This window comes from Salmo salar, chromosome ssa03 (assembly GCF_905237065.1).
Source record: "Salmo salar chromosome ssa03, Ssal_v3.1, whole genome shotgun sequence".
Taxonomy (NCBI): Eukaryota; Metazoa; Chordata; class Actinopteri; order Salmoniformes; family Salmonidae; genus Salmo; species Salmo salar.
Genome location: NC_059444.1, coordinates 12,639,889 through 12,664,586, shown reverse-complemented (window position 1 = coordinate 12,664,586; position 24,698 = coordinate 12,639,889). Strand labels below are relative to the sequence as shown.

At 42.8% G+C, this 24,698-nt stretch overlaps 1 protein-coding gene across 1 annotated transcript; it reads left to right on the top strand.

The window, feature by feature from the left end:
* The first annotated feature begins 1,928 nt into the window (after window positions 1-1,928).
* On the top strand, window positions 1,929-22,980 carry LOC106598808 (phosphatidylinositol 4,5-bisphosphate 3-kinase catalytic subunit alpha isoform). Its single transcript, XM_014189813.2, has 21 exons — window positions 1,929-2,190; window positions 3,107-3,517; window positions 3,712-3,921; window positions 4,381-4,631; window positions 5,052-5,297; window positions 8,940-9,025; window positions 9,372-9,477; window positions 9,923-10,075; window positions 10,426-10,560; window positions 10,927-11,051; window positions 11,277-11,358; window positions 11,576-11,740; window positions 14,548-14,651; window positions 15,321-15,492; window positions 15,734-15,840; window positions 16,029-16,150; window positions 16,473-16,551; window positions 17,328-17,498; window positions 17,863-17,980; window positions 18,628-18,779; window positions 19,068-22,980. The coding sequence occupies exons 2-21, from the start codon at window positions 3,166-3,168 to the stop codon at window positions 19,336-19,338; spliced, it is 3,207 nt and encodes a 1,068-aa protein (XP_014045288.1). The 5' UTR covers window positions 1,929-2,190; window positions 3,107-3,165; the 3' UTR covers window positions 19,339-22,980.
* Window positions 22,981-24,698: the final 1,718 nt, after the last annotated feature.

Below are 24,698 nucleotides of genomic sequence, written 5' to 3'. Positions count from 1 at the left end.
CAGAGGGAGTGTGTACGGCCCAGTACATCACTGGGGCTAAGCTGCCTGCCATCCAGGACCTCTACACCAGGCGGTGTCAGAGGAAAGCCCTAGAAATTGTCAAACACCACAGCCACCCCAGTCATAGACTGTTCTCTCTACTACCGCATGGCAAGCAGTACCGGAGTGCCAAGTCTAGGACAAAAATGCTTCTCAGCAGTTTTTACGCCCAAGTCATAAGACTCCTGAACAGGTAGTCAAATGGTTACCCGGACTATTTGCATTGTGTGCCCCCTCCCCCCAACACCTCTTTTACACTGCTGCTACTCTCTGTTTATCATATATGCATAGTCACTTTAACTATACATTCATGTACATACTACCTCAATTGGCCCGACTAACCGGTGCCTGTATATAGCCACGCTACTGTTATAGCCTCGCAACTGTATATAGCCTCACTACTGCTATTTTTCACTGTCTTTTTACTGTTGTTTTTATTTCTTTTTTGCACTGTTGGTTAGAGCCTGTAAGTTAGCATTGTACTGTAAGGTCTACACCTGTTGTATTCGGCGCACGTGACAAATAATCTTTGATTTGATTTGATTTAATCTAGCAGGGGTAGGATAGTCATCTGAATCAGGGTTAGTTTGGCAGCTGGGGTGAAGGGGAGCGATTACGATAGAGGAAATCAAGTCTAGATTTAATTTTAGCCTGGAGCTTTGATATGTACTGAGAGAAGGACAGTGTACCGTCTTGACTACCTCAAGCTCTAAAGCCTCAGAGGTAGAAATCACACCTGTGGGGAGAGGGGCATTCTTCTTACCAAACCACATGACCTTTGTTTTTGAGATGTTCAGAACAAGGTTACCGGGCAGAGAAAGTTTGTTGGACATTAAGAAATCTTTGTTGTAGAGCGTTTAACACAAAATCCCGGGAGGGGCCAGCTGAGTATAAGACTGTAAAATCTGCATATAAATGGATGAGAGAGCTTCCTACAGCCTGAGCTATGTTGTTGATGTAAATTGAGAAGAGCGTGGGGCCTAGGCTCGAGCCTTGGGGTACTCCCTTGATGAAAGGCAGTGGCTGAGACAGCAGATGTTCTGACTTTATACACTGCACTCTTTGAGAGAGGTAGTTAGCAAACCAGGCCAAAGACCCCTTAGAGACACCAATACTCCTTAGCCGGCCCACAAGAATGGAATGGTCTACCGTATCAAAAGCTTGGATATAGTAATGGATATCATCTGTACTGCAGGAATGGAACGTAAGTTGCAGAAAATTGAAGTTGTGGTGGCAGCTGCAGAGGTATTTGGGTGTATGAGATTTGACCTCAAAAGAGTTACAGGGTGTGTTGAGTGGTGGTGTCCTGTTCTTTCAGGCTGTTGGCCTGAGGTTGGGTTAGATATATTAAAATAGTGGAGTTGGGTGGTGGGTTTTTAGTGAGTGTACGGTTAGATGGTAGGGTATTTGTTGATTTATTCGTATTTTTTAAATGTAAAAATAATAACAATTCAAGCAAAGTATAAGGGACGTATACTCCAGTCTAGTAGGTGGCCGTAATGCAACATTTATTGGATGCTAACCGCCATTAAACCTCATAGAAGAAATCGTAATGGCTCTGGTGGGCTGTAGGTCAGGGTTTTGTTCAAGTCCAGCATTAAAACATTCAATTCAAACCATCAGTGGAACCCACCCCTGGTCCTCCCTAATAGCAATCCCTGGTCACCATCTCCAGTTGTCTACCCCTGGCCAACTATTAAATGCATTTTTACTTGAATTGTGTTGCCATGCTGTCAGAATTGAACAATTTTATTTCAAGAGTGTGTTTTTTCTTACACGTTTAAACAGTATGTCAAATGTATAAAATGCTATTGGTGAAATGGAATACAGTGTTTGAATAGAACGACAGAGAACATTCTATGCATCATGCCTTCGAGGTCAAAGCCCGATGCCACGGGGGCCTATGTATGGGGCGGTACTAACGAGAAGCCAGGCAGCTAGCTTTGGCTAAACGAACACTAGCGGCTTGTGAGCCATCAAAATGCAGTATTTTTCGCTATTGGGCTGGACATCACACCATGGAATGTAATGAACTTATTCCTTGGGAAAACTATATATTATAGCCAACGACGTCTTTGTTGAGAAATCGGACTGCCCTGAGACTTGGATGGAGGTGCAAGCAAGCGCTACGACTGAGGAGGTGTAGAACGGGTACGAATTGGGTTTGTTTAGCTAACGTTAGCTAGCTATTATCGGGAGAAAGTTGCCTGTTATGAGTGAAAACAGGGCGTTACTTGCGCGAGACAATAACCAAACTGTTGTTTGTCTACAGATGCCAGGTATTTAATCATAAAAGAGAAAAGGTGTCAAAATACATATCAAATAAATATATACTTTTCAACGAGACAACAGTACGGCATAGTTGCATAATAAGGCATTGGACAATTAGCTAGGCTAGCTAAGTCGGCACAAACAACTAGCTAATGGCTAGCGGTTTGTCAGCTAATATTAGCAAACTTGCTAGGTAGTAGCACCGGTGTTTTAGCTAGCTAGGTTAAGTGTTTAAGCTAACTCTGTAACTAGACGCATTCTAGCAAGGAAAAAGAAAATAACAATTGCCGGTTAGTTCTTGACCTTTTGCCATCCTAATACACCCATATTTGGCTGAATTAATATGTTGCCAAATTAGCTAAACAACTAGCTAACTAGTTACTTTATTAGCAAGCTAGCTAACCAGCTAGCTACTGTCTTCAAATTCCATTGGCATTGCTTGTTGTGACACAGCTTGTTCATTAGCTAGCTAATGATTACAGTGATTGAGCTGTCAACCTCTCCACTTAGCTACTAAACTACCTATTGTTGTGTGAAATATTTTCTTCGAGCAACATATGTCCTTTTTCATGCTTGAGCTGCCCCCATGCATTTAACGTTACATTTTCTGGGACAATGAACAATTTGAGTTCATAATTTTATAATGTACTGTAAGCAACCGCCTGATTATAATGTGATAGTGGAAGTGCAAAAAACGAATAACTGTCATTCAATATATTTAGCTAGCAGTATGGATATTTTTGTTAAACAGGTCACTGCATCTTATGGAATTGTCCCACTCTCTCTCTCTGTCCAGTTGGTCGACTTGTCTCATCCTAATTATTAGCATAGTGAGGAGCAGCCGACCTGACCACCATGCCTCCCAGACCGTCTTCTGGGGAACTATGGGGCATGCACTTGATGCCCCCGAGCATCCAGGTGGACTGCCTTCTCCCAAATGGGATGATTCTGACATTGGTGTGCACACGTGAGGCAACACTCATCTCGGTCAAACACGAACTCTTCAAAGAGGCCAGGAAGTATCCTCTCCACCACCTCCTACAGGAGGAGACCTCCTACATCTTTGTCAGCGTTACCCAAGAGGCTGAGCGAGAGGAGTTCTACGATGAGACAAGGAGACTGTGCGACCTCAGGCTTTTTCAGGCCTTCCTGAAAGTCATCGAACCAGTGGGCAACCGAGAGGAGAAAATACTCAACCGAGAAATTGGTATGTATGTCTCTCGTGTTCTTTATACTTGGTCACTGACGTCACATAGACGCTTTCTTTGAGTTTAGTGTGACATCTGGCTGTTTTCAAATACAGCACTCAAATTTCATTAATGAACACTGAGTGTGATTAAGCTTGATACAATGTATCTTGAAGCTATAGGAGTACATGAAATGTTATTTTTCTTTGTACAGGTTTTGCAATAGGAATGCCTATATGCGAGTTTGACCTGGTCAAGGACTCGGAAGTGCAGGACTTTAGAAGAAACATATTGAATGTCTGCAAGGAGTCTGTGGACCTCCGAGACACTAATGGACCCATCAGTAGAGCATTGTACGTCTACCCTCCCAATGTAGAGTCGTCAGTAGAACTGCCCAAGCACATCTTCAATAAGCTTGACAAAGGTAGGAAATGGGAGACAGTGACACATAAAGGCGGTTTTGGTCTGGGAAAGGCAAAATGTCCCAGCCACGTACAGCCTAATATTCTATAAACAGACACTGTTGTAAACATTGACAGAATCACCATCCACTTGTTTTAAATATGTTTTTGTGATTTTAATCAATTAAAATAAAATGGAATTTGTCACATGCGCCGAATACAACAGGTGTAGACCTAACCGTGAAATGCTTGCTTACAAGCCCTTTACCAACAATGCAGTTCAACAAATGGAGTTAAGAAAATATTTACTAAATAAACTAAAGTATAAATATTTTTTAAGTAATACAATCAGACACGGTGTGACATTTCTGATTGGATGGTGGAAGACTTGAACATTTACCTCGCTTACCTTTGCCATGTTACTGTAATAACACATTTATTCAGGACCCTGGGACTGACCTCCGTATTCTTTTCTCCCCCAGGTCAAATCATAGTGGTCATCTGGGTCATCGTGTCGCCGAGCAACGACAAGCAGAAGTACACCCTGAAGATCAATCACGACTGCGTGCCGGAGCATGTGATCGCAGAGGCCATCCGCAAGAAGACACGTAGCATGCTGCTGTCCCACGAGCAGCTCAAGATGTGTGTGCAGGAGTATCAGGGAAAGTACATCCTCAAGGTGTGCGGCTGTGACGAGTACCTGCTGGAGAAGTACCCCCTTAGCCAGTACAAGGTAAACACAGACCCACACACATTGCTCTCACGCGTTCTCCTCATCTTGAATAGGAATACAATTAAACATCTGTTGTAGTTCGACTCTTGCCGGTGTGTTTTTAAATATAATAAATAAATATGATACCAAATAAATAATTCCCAAATGCTGCTTTTTATGGCAACAGTCTGATCTGAAATGTTGGCATTTGAGAGGAAAAAAAGAAGAAACAAGTAACACTTTTACAAGCGTACTCTGTTAGGACATTCTTCCTTTGAGTCCTGTCTGAAGCCTTTTACAATGACTGGCCAATGACTAGCTAGCAATGTTACACAGGTAAAAGCAGATGCGAAAAACATAGGTAGCCAGTTGTTGCATGTTCAGTTACCTCTGGCTTGGTGTAGTGTCTAATGTCCTTATGTCGATGCCTTTCCTTTCCAGTACGTGAGGAGTTGCATCATGCTGGGGCGCATGCCCAACCTCATGCTAATGGCCAAGGATAGCCTTTACTCCCAGCTGCCCATCGACACCTTTACCATGCCCTCGTACGCCCGACGCATTTCCACGGCAACGCCCTATATGAACGGCGAGACGGCCACCAAGTCCCTGTGGACCATCAACGGCACGCTGAGGATCAGGATACTGTGCGCAACCTATGTCAATGTAAACATCAGGGACATTGACAAGGTACTGTACTTGAGGATTTTTGGGTTGTGTTCAGTGGAGCATATCGTAATGAAATGTTTTGCAACTGATAACGAATACCTGTGTTTAGGGCTGTGGCGGTCATGCCATATTTGTCAGCTGGTTATTGTCATGCAAAAGACTGCCGGTCTCACGGTAATTGACCGTTAATTAACAAACACGTTTAGCATCTCCAGGCTCCATGCATACAAGCCTCTGATTCCTGCCTTTGGAACATCTACATTTTTTAAAAGTCTAATAAATCCATTGATTATACACCAACACAATAAATGCATTTATTTATTTTAGGCAGGTCTAAAGAAACATGATATGAAGAACATGTATTTCAGAAGAACATAATATGAGTTGGCCTACTGTATGTTATCTGGATATGCGCCATGTCATAGGCTGTAGGCTTGTTAGCATACAAGATATGCTTAAGTCCTGTGACATTATTTTATAATAAGCAAGAAAATAATTCCCCCCCCCCCAAAAAAATTGGTGCTCTGTTCTTTGCCTCACGCTGTTCTCTCAAGTGATCATATTTTCACCCATCAATTTAATCTTTACTAATATGTGAAATTAGTTTCAATTTAGATTGCCACATAATCAAATGGGCAGGGGATTTAAAAAAAAAATCCATATGCACTGGAAAAGGGCATTTTCCCACCGGTACATTTTTCACTCAAGTTGGGTAGGCTACTCCGGTCATTTCGCTGTGCCACAGGTGATATTGTGCCCAAACTCTGTATGCCATAGGCTCTCCAACCCTGTTCCTGCAGTTACCCAGTGCTTAGTTTGAGTCTCTGCGCATTGGAGAAAGGAATGAAGGAGGGGGGGAGGAGACAAACGCAGTGGTTAGATATTCTGTAGCTGAAGATATTGTCAGCCTATTAATTATATACAAAATAAAAAAGCCCTCTTACTAGGCTATTCAAAATCTAAAACAAATTCACTATAATTGTAGGCTAAATCTCAATTTGAGTTATTTAGGCTAGACCAATTATGTTCCGAAGAGATCTTAAATAACTATGTTGGGGTATCTTTACTGTGTGTGACTGTTTTTCTGCCATGTGTAATATGCGGTAGACTATGTATTATATAACAGCACAATCATTACTTTAATTCAGTTATTTTTGGGGGGCTTGGGCTCATATTTACTCATTTCATATGTAAATACTGTATTCTATTCTACTGTATTTTAGTCAATCGAATTGTATTTGTCACATGTGCCGAATACAACAGGTGTAGCCCTTACCGTGAAATGCTTACTTACAAGACCTTAACCAACAATGCAGTTCAAGAAAGAGTAAGAAAATATTTACTAAATAAACTAAAGTAACATTTTTCTTTTTAAGTAACACAAGAAAATTACATAACAACAACGAGGCTATATACGGGGGGGGGGGGGGTCAATGTACAGTAAATAGTCTGGGTAGCCATTTGATTAATTGTTCAGCAGTCTTATGGCTTGGGGGTAGAAGCTGTTAAGGCGCCTTTTGGTCCTTCACTGGGCTCTGGTACCGCTTGCCGTGCGGTAGCAGAGAGAACAGTCTATGACTTGGGTGACTGGAGTCTTTGACAATTTTTTGGGCCTTCCTCTGACACCGCCTATTATATAGGTCCTGGATGGCAGGAAGCTTGGCCCTAGTTATGTACTGGGCTGTACGCACTGCCCTCCGTTGCGCCTTACGGTCAGATGCCGAGCAGTTGCCATACCAGGCGGTGATGCAACCAGTCAGGATGCGCTCGATGGTGCAGCTGTAGAACTTCTTCAGGATCTGGGGACCCATGCCAAATCTTTTCAGTCTCCGGAAGGGGAAAAGGTGTTGTTGTGCCCTCTTCACAACTGTCTTGGTGTGTTTGGACCATTCTAGTTTGTTGGTGAGGTGGACACCAAGGAACTTGAAATTCTCGACCCGTTCCACTTCAGCCCCATCAATGTTAACGGGGGCCTGTTCGGCCCTCCTTTTCCTGTAGTCCACGATCAGCTCCTTTGTCTTGCTCACATTGAGGGAGAGGTTCTTGTCCTGGCACCACACTGCCCGGTCTCTCACCTCCCGATAGCCTACCTCATCGTTGTCTGTTATCAGCCCGACCACTCTTGTGTCGTCAGCATACTTAATGATGGTGTTGGAGTTGTGCTTGGCCATGCAGTCGTGGGTAAACAGGGAGTACAGGAGGGGACTAAGCACGCACCCCTGAGGGGCCCAGGTGTTTAGGATCAGCGTGGCAGATGTGTTGTTGCCTACCTTTACCACTTGGGGGCGACCCGTCAGGAAGTCCAGGATCCAGTTGCAGAGGGAGGTGTTTAGTCCAGGGTCTTTAACTTAGTGATGAGCTTTGTGGGCACTATGGTGTTGAATGCTGAGCTATAGTCAATGAACAGCATTCTCATAGGTGTTCCTTTTGTCCAGGTGGGAAAGGGCAGTGGGGAGAGCGATTGAGATTGCGTCATCTATGGATCTGTTGGGGCGGTGTGCGAATTGAAGTGGGTCTAGGCTTTCCGGCATGATGGCGTTGATGTGAGCCATGGCCAGCCTTTCAAAGCACTTCATGGCTACCGACGTGAGTGCTACGGGGCGGTAATCATTTAGGCAGGTTACCTTCACTTTCTTGGGCACAGGGACTATGGTGGTCTGTTTGAAACATGTAGGTATAACAGACTCGGTTAGGGAGAGGTTGAAAATGTCAGTGAAGACACTTGCTTTGAGTGCATGTCCTGATAATCCGTCTGGCCCCGCGGCTTTGGGAATGTTGGCTACGGAGAGCGTGATCACACAGTCGTCCGGAACTGCTAGTGCTCGCATGCATGCTTCAGTGTTGCTTGCCTCGAAGCAAGCATAAAAGGCATTTAGCTCGTCTGGTAGGCTCGCTTCACTGGGCAGCTCGCGGCTGGGTTTCCCTTTGTAGTCTATAATATTTTTCAAGCATTGCCACATCCGAAGAGCGTCACAGCCAGTGTAGTGGGATTCAATCTTAGTGCTTTATTGATGCTTTGCCTGTTTGATGGCTCGTCTGAGGGCATAGCAGGATTTCTTATAAGCATCTGGATTAGTGTCCTGCTCCAGGAATATGTTACGGGATTCATCCAATGGCATTGAGGAGTATACCACCTCAGTCACCGGCTTCATCAATAAAGTGCATCAACAACGTTGTCCCCACAGTGACCGTACATACATTTCCCAACCAGAAGCCATGGATTACAGGCAACATCCGCACCGAGCTAAAGGTCTTATTCCTGTCTGTGCTAGCACTCCGACATTGCTCGTCCTAATATTTATTTTACTTTTAGATTTGTGTGTATTGTTCTGAATTGTTAGATATTACTGCACTGTTGGAGCATTTTGATACACCCGCAATAACATCTGCTAAATATGTGTCTGTGACCATACAATTTGATTTGATATATAGCCATATGAACAAGTTCAGGCAGTACCCCTTTACAAAAGGTTTTCTCCCCACTGAACACGATCCTGTTGTCAGTTCTGTTGTACATGTCAGTGCAGGTCCTCGTGAAGAAGAGGAACAACATTTAGATGTAATATCTGAATAGATCCGGTTTGGGCCCTAATGTCCTGGATGTCAGTTTCTGTATCAAAGGCATCTATGTAAATTATTGATGTGTCCCTGCTATTGATCTAGATCTATGTCCGGACTGGGATCTACCACGGTGGGGAGCAGCTGTGTGACAATGTGAACACTCAGCGCGTGCCATGCTCAAATCCCAGGTGTGCCATCCAGCGTCATAATAAACTGTGCTTTCTTAATGAAGTACTTGCTAAATCACATACTGCAGGTCTTTACAGTGAGACCATTTTTACTCGCATATGCGCCCAAGTATTTTGCTGTGCGACCTGGATTTTTAATTTAGGAGCACCAGTGTGCCTAGAAAAAGGTAGAATCATACATTTTATTACCTCATATTTTGCATTGTGCTCCTAAATGTCTTTCGGTGTGCCTTTTTATTTTTGAACTTAGGCTCACGTGCTCCTTGTAAAATAGCGAAGCCTGTTGTTAGCTTCATAAGTATGTTTATTTGATTGATTGGTGAAATGTTCTTGTTGTCCATCCCAGGTGGAATGAGTGGCTGAACTACGACATGTACATTCCAGACATCCCACGTGCCGCCCGCCTCTGTCTGTCCATCTGCTCTGTGAAAGGGAGGAAGGGGGCTAAAGAGGTGAGCTCTCCCTCCTGCCTACCAGTGCCAGGAACTTAGTTTGACCAAACCAAAAGTAACTTTTTTCCCCTGTCAGAAACTGTCAGAGGTCTCAAACTCAAAATACCAGAGGGCCTATGTCAGGGGGGGCCAATGTCGGTCTTAGTGTTATCATGGGGGGGCTATAGCGAAGCAGCTTTTGGGCCTGATGTGGTCCTCGGGCCGCCAGTTTGAGACTCCTGTTGCAGATGGATACGGAAAGAAATACATTAGCAGTACATTTCCTGGCTTTAACCAATCCTGCTGTTGTCTTTGTGCAACCATCGCCTTCAATTTTATCCTTCCATTGCTTGGAATGCTGTATCCTTTAACAAAATAATTTAACTATTTACATTAACCACGATTCCAATCCAACTCCATACGTTTGACTACAATACAATACAATGTTGCTCTATTGTTGCTGCAGGAGCACTGTCCGCTAGCCTGGGGCAACATCAACCTGTTTGACTACACCCACACTCTAGTGGCCGGGAAGATGGCCCTCAACCTGTGGCCTGTGCCCCATGGCCTGGAAGACCTGCTCAATGCCATCGGAGTCACTGGCTCCAATCCAAACAAGGTCGGAGGTGTTAGCTAGCTCGACTACACACACACACACACGCAGAGACCGATGCAAAGACACACTTTCTCAAAGACACTCAGCTAGAGTGGCGAACGATAAGCCGCACACACACATCTACACACACCTACAGAGACAAAGTTACACACACCAACACGACCCTAAATCCATTCACATACAGCTTGAGCGGCTAGCAATAATCCTCCCCTCTAGCTGTCTAAGCCTCTTATCTCCCTTATTAATGACTAATTGACGCGCCACCTAACCCCTCAATAGGACACCATGGTTCTCTTCAGGCAATTTTGAATGACCCCTTGTGACCTTTTCATTATATTACTATGGGCCCACAGGAAACCCCTTGCTTGGAGCTGGAGTTTGATCACTTCAGTAACCCGGTCAAGTTCCCCGACATGCCGGCCATCGAGGAGCACGCCAACTGTAACATATCCCGGGAGCTGGGCTTCAACTACTGCCACACCGGTTTGGTAATTCCCAAGTGTTTGTGTTTCTAAGTCAATATTAACATTGTACGTTAATCTTTTATGTTGATTTAATGCTGTTGACAAGTTGGGTGTACTAGAGACGTCACTAGAAGTCAAACACAACCTGAGACGTCTGTGGTTTCATATTTCATTCATAGTGTCTCTCCCTGAGGCATGTTCATTAGGCGCGAAACAGGAAGAAAAAAATCATTTGGAAAGAGGGCGGGTACTACCTGAGTGTGTCCAATAAGAACACAGATTTTAGTTTTCTGTTGCAAAACGTTGCACAATGGAGTGTTTATTGAACACAACCCTGTTTCCCACCTGTATTGTCGTTTTAATAAGCAGCATTAATGGTCTCTGTTGCAGAGTAACAGACTGGCGAGGGACAACCCCCTGACGGACAGTGACAACGAACAGCTGCGCTTGGTGTGTAACAGAGACCCACTGTCTGAAATCACTGAGCAGGAGAAGGACTTCCTGTGGAGGCACAGGTAACATGCAGTGTGTGTGTGTGTACATACAGTGGGTATGCTTCGTCAGCAAATGCATATTTGTTATGAAAAACTTGTAAACAAAACCCTCGCAAGATCTATCTAACATTTCTTACCTGAAATAGTTTGGTTACCTGCTCAAGCTACTCAACGAGCTCTTCTACTAACAGGCCCAGTGTGTGATGTTAGGAGAGGAAACTAATGCACTGTTCTCTCCTCCTGTAGACATTACTGCGGCACTATCCCAGAGATACTTCCCAAGATTCTCCTGGCAGTGAAATGGAACTCCAGAGATGAGGTTGCACAGGTAAACAGTCTCACATTTCAACTGCTGACACTTGTCTTTTTTATAGCCTAGCATAGCATGGGCTATTTGCTGCATATTCATTTTAATTGATTTGACTCATTTAGCCATTTGGTTCCATTTCTGAGACGGTCATGTCAGTAAAAATTTTTTTTTTTAATTTCCTCGAACTTTGCATTTTATTTTAGACATGCATTTTTATATTTGTTCTTTGTCCCAGATGTATTGCCTTCTGAAGGACTGGCCAGCCATAAAGCCAGAACAAGCCATGGAGTTGCTGGACTGCAACTTCCCCGATCCCATGATTCGAGACTTTGCCGTGAAGTGCCTTGAGAAATACTTAACAGACGACAGACTCTCTCAATACCTCATCCAGCTGGTCCAGGTACAGTAATAAATACACTAGCGTTCCAAAGTTTGGGAACACTTAAAAATGTCTTTGTTTTTGAAAGAAAAGCACATTTTCTGTCCATTTAAAATAACATCAAATTGATCAGAAATACAGTGTAGACATTATTAATGTTGTAAATGACTATTGTAGCTGGAAACGGCAGATTTTTAATGGAATATCTACATAGGCGTACAGAGGCCCATTATCAGCAACCATCACTCCTGTGTTCCAATGGCACGTTGTGTTAGCTAATCCAAGTTTATAATTTTAAAAGGCTAATTTATCATTAGAAAACCCTTTTGCAATTATGTTAGCACAGCTGAAAACTGTTGTGCTGATTTAAAGAAGCCTTCTTTAGACTAGATGAGTGTCTGGAGCATCAGCATTTGTGGATTCGATTACAGGCTCAAAATGGCTAGAAACAAAGACCTTTCTTCTGAAACTCGTCAGTCTATCTTGTTTTTCTTTGCAGAGTTGCAAAGAAAAATCCATATCTCAGACTGGCCAATAAAAAGAAAAGATTAAGATGGGCAAAAGAACACAAACACTGGACAGAGCAACTCTGCCTAGAAGGCCAGCATCTCGGAATCGCCTCTTCACTGTTGACGTTGAGACTGGTGTTTTGTGGGTACTATTTAATGAAGCTGCCATTTGAGAACTTGTGAGGCGTCTGTTTCTCAAACTAGTCACTCTAATGTACTTGTCCTCTTGCTCAGTTGTGCACCGGGGCCTCCCACTCTTCTTTCTATTCTGGTTAGAGCCAGTTTCCTCTGTTCTGTGAAGGGAGTAGTACACAGCGTTGTACCAGATCTTCAGTTTCTTGGCAATTTTCTTGCATGGAATAGCCTTCATTTCTCAGAACAAGAATAGACTGACGAGTTTCAGAAGAAAGGTCTTTGTTTCTGGCCATTTTGAGCCTGTAATGGAACCCACAAATGCTGATGCTCCTGATACTCAACTAGTCTAAAGAAGGCCAGTTTTATTGCTTCTTTAATGACCACAACAGTTTTCAGCTGTGTTAACATAATTGCAAAAGGGTTTTCTAATGATCATTTAGCCATTTAAAATGATAAACTTGGATTAGCTAACACAACGTGCCATTGGAACACAGGAGTGATGGTTGCTGATAATGGGCCTCTGTACGACTATGTAGATATTCCATAAAAAATATGCCGTTTCCAGCTACAATTGTAATTTACAATATTAACAATGTCTACACTGTATTTCTGATCAATTTGATGTTATTTTAAATGGACACAATTTGCTTTTCTTTCAAAAACAAGGACATTTCTAAGTGACCCCTTAACTTTTGAACGGTAGTGTACCTACCAGACAGACTCTCTGAATACCTCGTCCAGCTGGTCTAGGTACAGTAATACGACCCACTCATAGTCTGTGTTGTGTAGAGACAGAATGACCACACAGAAACCACATACTATTTTTAAAATGTTCTTTGACTCAACATGAATGCCACTGCCATCTTGATAGTTGGGGTTTTGACACCATCTGACAATGTTTAAATAATTAACACTACGTAATGACAGAATTCAATATGACCCCTTTAGGCTAACTGCTTTATTTTACATGGTGGCTTTATTCCGTCTGATCTCTTTCTGTGGTTTGCTAAAGTAATCCTTTTTGCTTTACAGTGTATTCAGACCCCTTGACTTTTTCTACTTTTTGTTACGTTATAGACTTATTCTAAAATGGATGAAATTGATGAAGGAAAAAACAATCTACACACACTACCCCATAATGACAAAGCAAAAACAGACATTTTTTAAATTTATGCTAATTTGTAAAAAAATAAAAACCCGATATACCTTATTTACATAAGTATTCAGACTCTTTGCTATGAGACTTGAAATTGAGCTCAGGTGTATCCTGTTTCCATAATCCTTGAGATGTTTCTACAACTTGATTGGAGGCCATCTGTGGTAAATTCAATTCCTTAGACATGATTTGGAAAGGCACACACCTGTCTATATAAGGTCCCACAGATGACAGTGCATGTCGGAGTAAAAACCAAACCATGAGGTCGAAGGAATTGTCCGTAGAGCTCTGAGACAGGATTGTGTCAAGGCACAAACCTGACTTTCAATCCACATAAATCAAATCACATTTTATTTGTCACATGCGCTGAATACAACAGGTAAAAAGACCTTACCATGAAATGTTTACTTACAAGCCCTTAACTCTAATTTCTTGAACTGCATTGTTGATTAAGAAAATATTTACAAAATAAACTAAAGTAAAAAATCAAGTAACACAATAATGAGGCTATATACAGGGGGTACCAGTACCGAGTCAATGTGCGTGGGTACTGGTTAGTTTTGGTAATTTGTACATGTAGGTAGAGTTAAAGTGACTATGCATAGATAGTTAACAAAGAGTTGCAGCAGTGTAAAATTGCAGCAGTGTAAAAACAAGGGGGGGGGGGTCAATGTAAATAGTCTGGGTGGGCATTTGATCCCCTACATGGACATTCTTCTTGCTCGTATCTCATTTAGGCTACATAGGTTTCCAGTTAAGATTTTACATCTATCAGCTCCTACAGAGAGGTAATGAACTCAACAGTTTAATGAATTGGACAAGTCGCTCCTAATTTTAGGCTCCTGCTATTAAGGAGAAGAACACGAAGGGTGAAATCGACTATTCACCTCAAATATTTAATACATTTTAGAACAAGGCTGTAATGTAACAAAATGTGAAAAAAAGTCAAGGGGTCTGAATACTTTACGAATGCACTGTATGTGGGTGTGTGTTGTAAACGTGCCCTGTTTTTATTTTCTGGCCATCAGGTTCTTAAGTACGAACAGTACCTCGATAACCCGCTGGCCCGCTTCCTGCTGAAGAAGGCTTTGACCAATCAGCGGATAGGACATTTCTTCTTTTGGCATCTAAAGTGAGTTTGTTTTCCGGTTGTTTCCACAGTGTGTATTATGGATGGCTTGATGTTGCCACAGGCAGCTGGAATGCCATTCTGCTGGTATAATACATCTTTCTTCAAGGTCCTCTAAAAAGCTTAATTTGTGCAAATCAGGGTTTACATAAAGAAAAGCTGACCAAGGGCAATTCGCCAGATCAAGTTAAACATTTATTTTCACTGTGTGTTCATGCATTTATTTGTGTAATCACAAGACGTGTTTTGGAAATGTTTTTGCATACATTTCTATGGGTCATGCAGTTTGAGAAGTCTTGCTTCTACATTTTGTATGAGGGTGCACAATCAGGGCGATATATGATTAAATCTCATATGATGGTATTTGACATTGATATATCTTGAAGGTCAAGACTATGCTGTATTTGAACTTTATAAATCCATACTGTGCAGTTTTATCAGTTGGGCTGTATCTATCTGTTAAATGAAGTCTAAATGAATTAACTAAGCCTTGTTTTTTTCACCATACTAAGATTATTGAATGAAAATGCGACTAAAATATATTTTTATTATTATCTACTTATTAATGGGTGCAAAACAATTTATATTGGATATTTGGAGTAGCATATCGTAGAAGAGGTCTGCTGCTGAACTGTAGTTCACAATCACATAAGTTATTGTCTCTGCCTCCAGGTCGGAGATGCACAACAAGACTGTGAGCCAGCGGTTTGGCCTGCTGCTGGAGTCCTACTGCCGGGCCTGTGGCATGTACCTCAAGCACCTGAGCAGACAGGTGGAGGCCATGGAGAAACTCATCAACCTTACCGACCTCCTCAAGCAGGAGAAGAAGGACGAGGCCCAGAAGGTCAATTTACGCTGTGGTCAAGGCCCTTCCACTCCATTTCACTCCCTAACATGGAAGCCTCAAGAGATGACCACGTTTTTCTTATCCTCAATACAACACAAAAGAACAACACACAATCGTACAACAAACTAGAGATACTAAGCAAAACGAGTGGAACTGCTCTACAAGCCAACAGGCCCAAATGGTCTTCACGACTATGGACTCCTTGCAGTAAAGTGACGATCTCTCTCTCTGCCCTCAGGTTCAGATGAAGTTCCTGGTGGAGCAGATGAAACGGCCTGACTACATGGATGCCCTACAGAGCTTCACCTCTCCACTCAACCCAGCGCACCAGCTGGGAAACCTCCGGTACATACGCTTTTTCAATCCAGAAAGCGCAGTAGACATGACCACAAACGTCCACATATTTCCCCGGAATGTTTGAACAAAGAAACCAAGAAATGTGTCCTGTGAAATTGAGGGTTAATGACAGGTCAAGTGTTTTCTTAACGTTATTCTCAGCGCCTCCGTGTTGATACAATGTTTATCTGTTTCAGCTTGGAAGAGTGCCGGATGATGTCATCGGCCAAGCGGCCCCTGTGGCTCAATTGGGAGAACCCTGACATGATGTCAGAGCTGCTCTTCCAGAGCAACGAGATCATCTTTAAAAACGGAGATGGTATGTCTCACTAATGCATATCGAATCACTCAACCCCCTTGACTCACTAGACGATAAACATGCTTACAGGATTCCATTTTACATGCATGTCCCCAAACTCACTTTGGATTGCCCTGGCACCGATTCAACTATTCAGCGTTGATCATTAAGCTTTGATTATTTGAATCAGCTGTGTAGTGTTAGGGCAAAAATCAAAACGTGCACCCCTTGGGGTCCCCAGGACCGAGTTTGGGAAACGCTGCATTTTAAAGTGTGATCAAAGCTTGGACTGTTCATCATCTTGCTATTGCACTCTTCCCCCCCCCCGTCCCGTCTCCTTCAGATCTGAGGCAGGACATGCTGACTTTGCAGATCATTAGAATAATGGAGAACATCTGGCAGAACCAGGGCCTTGATCTCAGGTACTGTCTCTTTGTAGCCGCTCAGCAGCAGCATGCATGAATAGTCTATTTCACCCTTCGTGTTCTTCTCCTTAATAGCAGGAGCCTAAAATTAGGAGCGACTTGTCCAATTCATTAACTTGTTGAGTTCATTACCTCTCCGTAGGAGCTGATAGATGTAAACTCTTAACTGGAAACCTATGTAGCCTAAATGAGATACGAGCAGGAATCTCATTTATGTCCATGTAGGTGGATTGAAAGTCAGGTCGTTTTCTTATTGGTCTATTAACTAATTTATCACAGGCAGGCCAAAACTCCATCCTGCCAAAACAGGCTGACATTTCAGGCTGTCTTTTCAAACAGCTCTTACACTAAAAGGGCATTATTATAATTTTCACAATTCCACAGTATTATTCCAACCTCATAAGTTGGAATTCCATGACATAGACTGACCAGGTGAAAACTATGATCCCTTATTGATGTCACTTGTTGAATCCTCTTCAATCCGTGTAGATGAAGGAGAGGTTAAAGAAGGAGTTTTAGGCCTGTGTCGATGGCTGGATAGACGGAGGCATAGATGTGTTGGACTGTAGTATTTTGAGGGATTTATAGACCCATCCAATCTTTTCCATGATCATATTTTGTAAGTTACTTTTCTTAAATTGTTTGTAAATATTGTATATTTTTGTTGGAATTGGGAATTTGTATGATTGTGTGCAGGGCTTCTTGGTCTCAAATGGGATTTCCTGTTTTAAATCAATTGAAATATATCCTATTGCTTCCTCTGTGTCATTCAGGATGCTGCCGTACGGTTGCCTGTCCATCGGCGACTGCGTGGGCCTGATAGAGGTGGTGAGAAACTCCCACACCATCATGCAGATCCAGTGTAAAGGAGGCCTGAAGGGGGCGCTGCAGTTCAACAGCCACACGCTGCACCAGTGGCTCAAGGACAAGAACAGGGGGGAGATGTGAGTGATGCCTGGGCTAGGTTCCAATAGCCACACTTGAACACTACATAGAATACATGCCCAGTAGGCCTACGTAGCTTCGTTCTTCTACATTGCTTCATTCTAAGCAATCCTAATTAATTCTAAATGATACTATTGTAATGGATAGAGATTTGGTGAGACATTTCATAGTTCCAAGCAGAGAAACTATTTGGAACAGTCCGTTGCTTATGGGGGGACAACATATCAAGTTTATTCTCCACAGGGCAAGGTTTCCTGGAATTCCTTAGGAGTGGATTGTACTGTGTTTGGTATTCCTATTATTACAACTTCCTCTTCAGTTAAATGCCATTGACTCACGGAAAACCCATTAAACTGTGTCCAGGTACGACCAGGCCATTGACTTGTTCACACGGTCATGTGCGGGCTACTGCGTAGCCACCTTCATCCTGGGGATCGGTGACAGACACAACAGCAACATCATGGTCAAAGATGATGGACAGGTACTTCACAGACTAACGGCCCTGCTACACTATAGCCGTCAGCCGTTGAGGAAATGCTTCCTTCTAAATCAATGAAAGCTGCTTCACTGCCCACACTACGTCACATCCAATGGCAGGATCCAAGCTCAAGAATCTGAGGTTCAATTCTTGACGCATGCGTTCATTCTATTTTGTGAATTTAAATAAAGTACATTTTGGTTGCATATGGCCTCGACTATACACCACTGGTTATTTTACTATAGATTTAGGATGCCAATAAGCTACTATGTTCACAATGTAAACAAAACAACTTGTGTAATTACAGGGTCATTTAGAACTACCACTAGCAACAATGTAATGAGTACTTGAGAAAAACTGGTCCTAAGCTATTGTACTAACACATAATTGATGACTGTGGTGCAGTAGGGGAGAATAGAGTAAAGATGCTCCTCCGCTCTCAAAACAACACGCTCTATGTAGCAGGTAGAACTGGTTGGAAGATTCCTGGAATAAGCCGGAAACTCGGGAATCCTCCAACCAGGATTTCTGAAAAAACGGTTGAAGTTTGGGAAAGTTACCAGATTTTTGCAACCCTACACACTACTCTTTTCTCTTGACGTTCCTTGGTTATAGGTTAAATTAAAAATCTATATATTTTCTCCTTGCAGCTATTCCACATAGACTTTGGCCATTTCCTGGATCACAAGAAGAAGAAATTTGGCTACAAGCGAGAGCGGGTGCCCTTCGTCTTGACACAGGACTTCTTAATCGTCATCAGTAAAGGAACCCAGGAGTGCACCAAAACCAGGGAGTTTGAGAGGTACAGTTTCACTATTTTGTGTTATGTTAGCTTTCCTATAAGTGAATATTAGGTGTTAGGTTCACTACCCTAAAGGGCAAGGTACGTGTTTGAATATATGATGCGGTACCCTTTTGACTTCCTTTGCTTTAAATGGATGTGTACATGTCATTGTGTTACAGAATGATATCATTACTCCAACCGGTAATACAATGCAACTTTATTTATCTCACACACACATCTAACCCAGCTAGGTTCAACATTTCCCAGACTAATTGTCCCTCACCGTTGTCCTTCCATTCCCACCAGGTTCCAGGAGATGTGCTACAAGGCCTACCTGGCCATCCGGCAGCACGCCAACCTCTTCATCAACCTGTTTTCCATGATGCTGGGCTCGGGGATGCCCGAACTGCAGTCCTTCGACGACATCGCTTACATCCGCAAGACCCTGGCGTTGGACAAGACTGAGCAGGAGGCCCTGGACTACTTTATGAAGCAGATGAATGACGCCCACCACGGCGGCTGGACCACCAAGATGGACTGGATCTTCCACACAATCCGCCAGCACGCCATGAACTGAGAGGGGCCATCTGCCCGGAGAGTAGCAGCAACGCAGAGAGGACAAGGGCGGATCTCTACACCATCCGCCTGGACTGTGTGTCAACGGAGAGACTAGAGGGCATCTCTACACCGTGGACTGTGTGTCAACGGAGAGACTAGAGCGGATCTCTACACCATCCGCCTGGACTGTGTGTCAACGGAGAGACTAGAGCGGATCTCTACACCGTCCGCCAGTTTAGCACGCCATGAGCTGAGATGGCAGAGCGGACAACGCTAGCGTCCACGGATGGAGCTATGAATGGATAGAGCCATTGGATGAATAGAATGAATTGAGAGGCTAGAACGGATCGCTAGATCATCTGCTAACTTCTGAGCTCTGAGGGAAATGCACATCTGCATACCATCCACTAGGAGGCGCCAAAAGTGGATATTAGGGATGCATCGATAGGGAAATTACGGGCTGATGCGATAATCATATTTACTGGACATTATCTTTCTCATATTGGTATGGCAATATGGCCACAGTTTTCTCTTTGTAAAATTAAGGGAACAACTACGATTGTAAACAACCGTTTTGCAAAGGTTATGTCATTTTTAAGATGAAGCGATCTATTGTATTATCTACCGATATGATGGCCGTTTTTTTTTTCTTCTCCCTATATCAAAGCCTGCCCAGGGTCATGTCCTGCTAACACACCAGGATACCGTGAAGACCTGCCCAGGGTCATGTCCTGCTAACACACCAGGACACCGTGAAGACCTGCCCAGGGTCATGTCCTGCTAACACACCAGGACACCGTGAAGACCTGCCCAGGGTCATGTCCTGCTAACACACCAGGACACCGTGAAGACCTGCCCAGGGTCATGTCCTGCTAACACACCAGGATACCGTGAAGACCTGCCCAGGGTCATGTCCTGCTAACACACCAGGACACCGTGAAGACCTGCCCAGGGTCATGTCCTGCTAACACACCAGGACACCGTGAAGACCTGCCCAGGGTCATGTCCTGCTAACACACCAGGATACCGTGAAGACCTGCCCAGGGTCATGTCCTGCTAACACACCAGGATACCGTGAAGACCTGCCCAGGGTCATGTCCTGCTAACACACCAGGACACCGTGAAGACCTGCCCAGGGTCATGTCCTGCTAACACACCAGGATACCGTGAAGACCTGCCCAGGGTCATGTCCTGCTAACACACCAGGATACCGTGAAGACCTGCACAGGGTCATGTCCTGCTAACACACCAGGATACCGTGAAGACCTGCCCAGGGTCATGTCCTGCTAACACACCAGGATACCGTGAAGATCTGCCCAGGGTCATGTCCTGCTAACACACCAGGATACCGTGAAGATCTGCCCAGGGCACGCAACAGAAAATGGTTTGATACGGAAAACAAAAACATAATTCTTATTGGACAAATCTTGGCAGTCTCTTTCTCTTTCAATCATGTTTTCTTCCTCTTGGTGCCCATTGAACACGACCCAGAATACCACCAGCATTGTTAATTCCCAGTGATGGATGGTTGACAGACACTAGGATGTCCTTTTCATCGTCTGCTGTCAACTCTAAGACTAGCGAACAGAACTCTGACAAATCGTGTTTGATCTCAATTGACGATCACACATCTTGTGTGTCCCCAGATGGAAACGGTCATGTTTCGTCATCTCAAAGTTTGAGATTTTGTACAGAAGTATCCCGATGGTCTTGTATGCATACATTATTCCTTTTTAGTCTTCATTTTCTACTGAGCCAAAGTACTATATAGAGATAGAGATAGAGATAGATATATATATATATATCTCTATCTCCTACTACATCTGACTTATCAGTCTTACCATGAGTCACTACTATTCCAATCCCTGTGTATCTCCTTTGTAGCACTGATCTCTACAGTATTTGTTTGTTTGTCTATCAGTATTATGATGCGTGTGCAGCGTTCTGGCGTAAAATGGCTGCCGTCCAGCACCCAGTTGGATGCAACACAGAAGTTTACGATGACCGACACAAAATAACTGTAAATTCATTGAATTCATCCTCTTCATTTTGTTGTTTTTTCAGGTTGTATTTTTAAAGGGAAATGGGGGGCAAAATGGATGTGCAATGTTATAGTTCTGTTACACTATGCAATTTGTGATCTTTATGTACTGTACTGCAAAGTAGAGTCGATGGGAGGATCTAATCATATACACAGCATTAAAGGTGTCTATTAACTGTACAGACAAGACAGTACACAGAAGACGAATGCACAATTATGCACTGACAGTATCGCCGATTTCTTCCCTGACAGGATGACTCTGGAAGAACTGTAAAAAAAAAAAAAAGAGCCTCTTGTACCCTGCCTTTCACTTTAGTTTTTTTCTTTTTCAGATCTAACCGTCGATTCTAGAAAGCGTTTGGAACCACCGTAGATTCTAGAAAGCGTTTGGAACCACCGTAGATTCTAGAAAGCGTTTGGAACCACCGTAGATTCTAGAAAGCGTTTGGAACCACCGTAGATTCTAGAAAGCGTTTGGAACCACCGTAGATTTTAGAAAGCGTTTGGAACCACCGTAGATTTTTTTGGGGTGAATTGGAATTTGCTTCGTCCTATATTTTCAGAATACAACTATGTATAGATTTGACCCTATTCCAGACTTCCCCAGCATTCTATGTCATATGAACTCCCTATTCAGTAAAGTTGTTAAAGATCAATAAAATAAAAGTGTAACAGGTGAATTTGTGGTTTTGCCTTCCCTGACAACTGCCCTTTTTTAAGTGTGGATTCTGCAGTTCTCTCACTGCATAAAGATACTTTTATTAGTCAGTTGTTTGCTGGTTTTTACCAAATGACATGGTGTGTGTTTCTGTGCAGGTTAGATGGTTGGGCAGGTCCCATTCAAAACAAGACAACTACAATAACCATATTACAAACAATATGCAAGCGCTATCATAGAACATTTTTCCTTTTAATTATCGTTGTGTTTAAATGTCATCCTTTTCTTTTCATTGTTAATGCATGAGGTCCCTGAAGATCTTTGTTCAACCAAGTGTTGTTTACTTCAAGTTCATGTTTAAACGACATTTTGTTACTTGTGAGGTACAATGTCGTCACACCATGAAGATAAGCAATACTATCCTGGGGCCAGGGATAAATGTCTGTCCCCCATGAACTATATGTGTGTAAATTGCTTTCCTTGAGTAACTACAGAGGTAATATATTTTTGTATTCTAAATGTAGACTAACTCAAAATATAATCACTAAACAAAAAGAAAGGTGGAATTATGCATAGTACATCGTTTCACACCCCACTAGACAGCTTGTAGTTATTGAAATATGAGACACTAGTGATGAAGGACAACATGAGTTTGGTAAGGAGAAGAATGTATGGAGTGGAGTTTCACTGAAGGTCTGCTGTTCTGGCTATGAGTACAGTGTAAAAGCACAACGATGAAAAGCTATCCTGCATGTTTTCAAATCCACTATTCATAAGTTATCTATTCATCCCTGTAAATATCGTTTGACCTGTACTATGCACTCATTTTTCTTTCATACTAATTCATGTACCATGTCTGGATAGAACCCTGTATTCATTCACTCATTGTACTGTTTGCTAAAAAAACATTTTTTTCTCTATCCCCAGATATTTTGAGAACCAATAAATGTCATTTCTAATGATCCATTTCTTGCCTCATTTTATCATTAATCTCATAATTAAAAAGAAAAATATATTTAAAAAAAAAAAAATGAATCCTAAATTGTTTCAATTTGATACATTTAGTATCAGTAAGATCTAGCCTCGTCCCCAGGCTAACTGCTACCCCATATGGACAAAGTACCTGCTATGAGTAACCAGACCAGGAAAAATGTTCCTTCAAGTCAGCAAATTCAGACATGCAGTAGGAGTTCCTATAGTCCTAGTGCATGAAACTAACATTCCAGGAGATTGTTGGTAACGTAATCATCCTCTTTTCCATTTCACACTACATCAGCCCATTGACTTCCTTCCATACAGTGGGAATCACCTACACAGTATATAATCTCCATGTCCTGTCACTGGCTATGTTCCAATACACATTGTAGTATGCCACTGTCACCTTGACTTGAGTTATCCTACATAGGAGACCTAGACCACCTTAGGAGCTGGTAGAATTTGCCCTGTGTGTTCTTTCGTCAGTGTCTGCCTACCTGCTGCTGCCTCACTACCCAGCTCCAGTCTCTGGTTGAGCTTTGCCAGGCCACCAGTAGAGCCCCCCAAAAAATGCATAACTAACCCGAGATAGACCACAGCTTGTCATTTCCAACACAGGACGCAAAGGCCTTCCTACCTGTTTAGGTGGGGTTTGACCAGAGTGATCCTAACCAGAAAGTACATGGTGAAGCCCAGGATGATGATCTGTCCTCCCCAACACGGGAGACTATCACCTGGGTCTTGGCCCTGTCCCTTCCCCTACCCACACCTGTTCCTGGAGGATCTTCCTGTGACATAGGAACACGTACACATACAAGCATATGGAATACACACACAAAAAATGCAGGTGGCCAGTAAAGGGTTTCCTACCCGACTGGGTGTGTTCTGCCAAGCCTCCTTGCCATGTTGGTCTCCCAAGTTATTGGTGGAAAGACTGAACTGTCCAATCACATTTTATATGACCGTGACATCAGGAGTTTCATAAGCATACGTTTATGAATCAATTATTCATGGTTTTACTATACCTAAACAACTTGTATTATTCATGTAAAAGAAAAGCATATGGACATGTGGAGATATTAACTCAATTACATAATTGTTTAACACCCCCAGGGCATCCGGCCCACGCCAGCTTGTGAATGGGGATAGGCAACTCAATAACGCATTAGTCTACAGTACAGTTAGGCCTATGTCCATTGGTAACCTGAGTCTGAGCATGATGGAGGAGTAAGCCCTATATTTTCTGTGATGGAGGATTTACAGTATATTACAATATGTTTGACCATCACGTGAAATCACAGGAGGCTGCTGAGGGGAGGACGGGCTCATGTTAATGGCTAGAATTAAGTGAATGGAATGCTATCAAACACAACCATTTATTCCATTCCAGGCATTAGTTTGAACCTGTCCGCCCCAATTAAGGTGCCACCAGTCGTCTGTGTGTGTAATGTATTCATCTTATGATAAAGGGCCTTTGGAAAGTATTCAGACCCCTTGACGTTTTCCACATTTTGTTACATTACAGCTTTATTCTAAAATGGATTCAATAAAAAAACTCCTCAGCAATCTACACACAATACCCCATAATGACAAAGTGAAAACAGGTTTTTAGACATTTGCAAATGTATTAAAATTTTTTTATTTACATAAGTATTCAGACCCTTTGCTATGAGACTCGAAATTTTAGCTCAGGTGCATCCTGTTT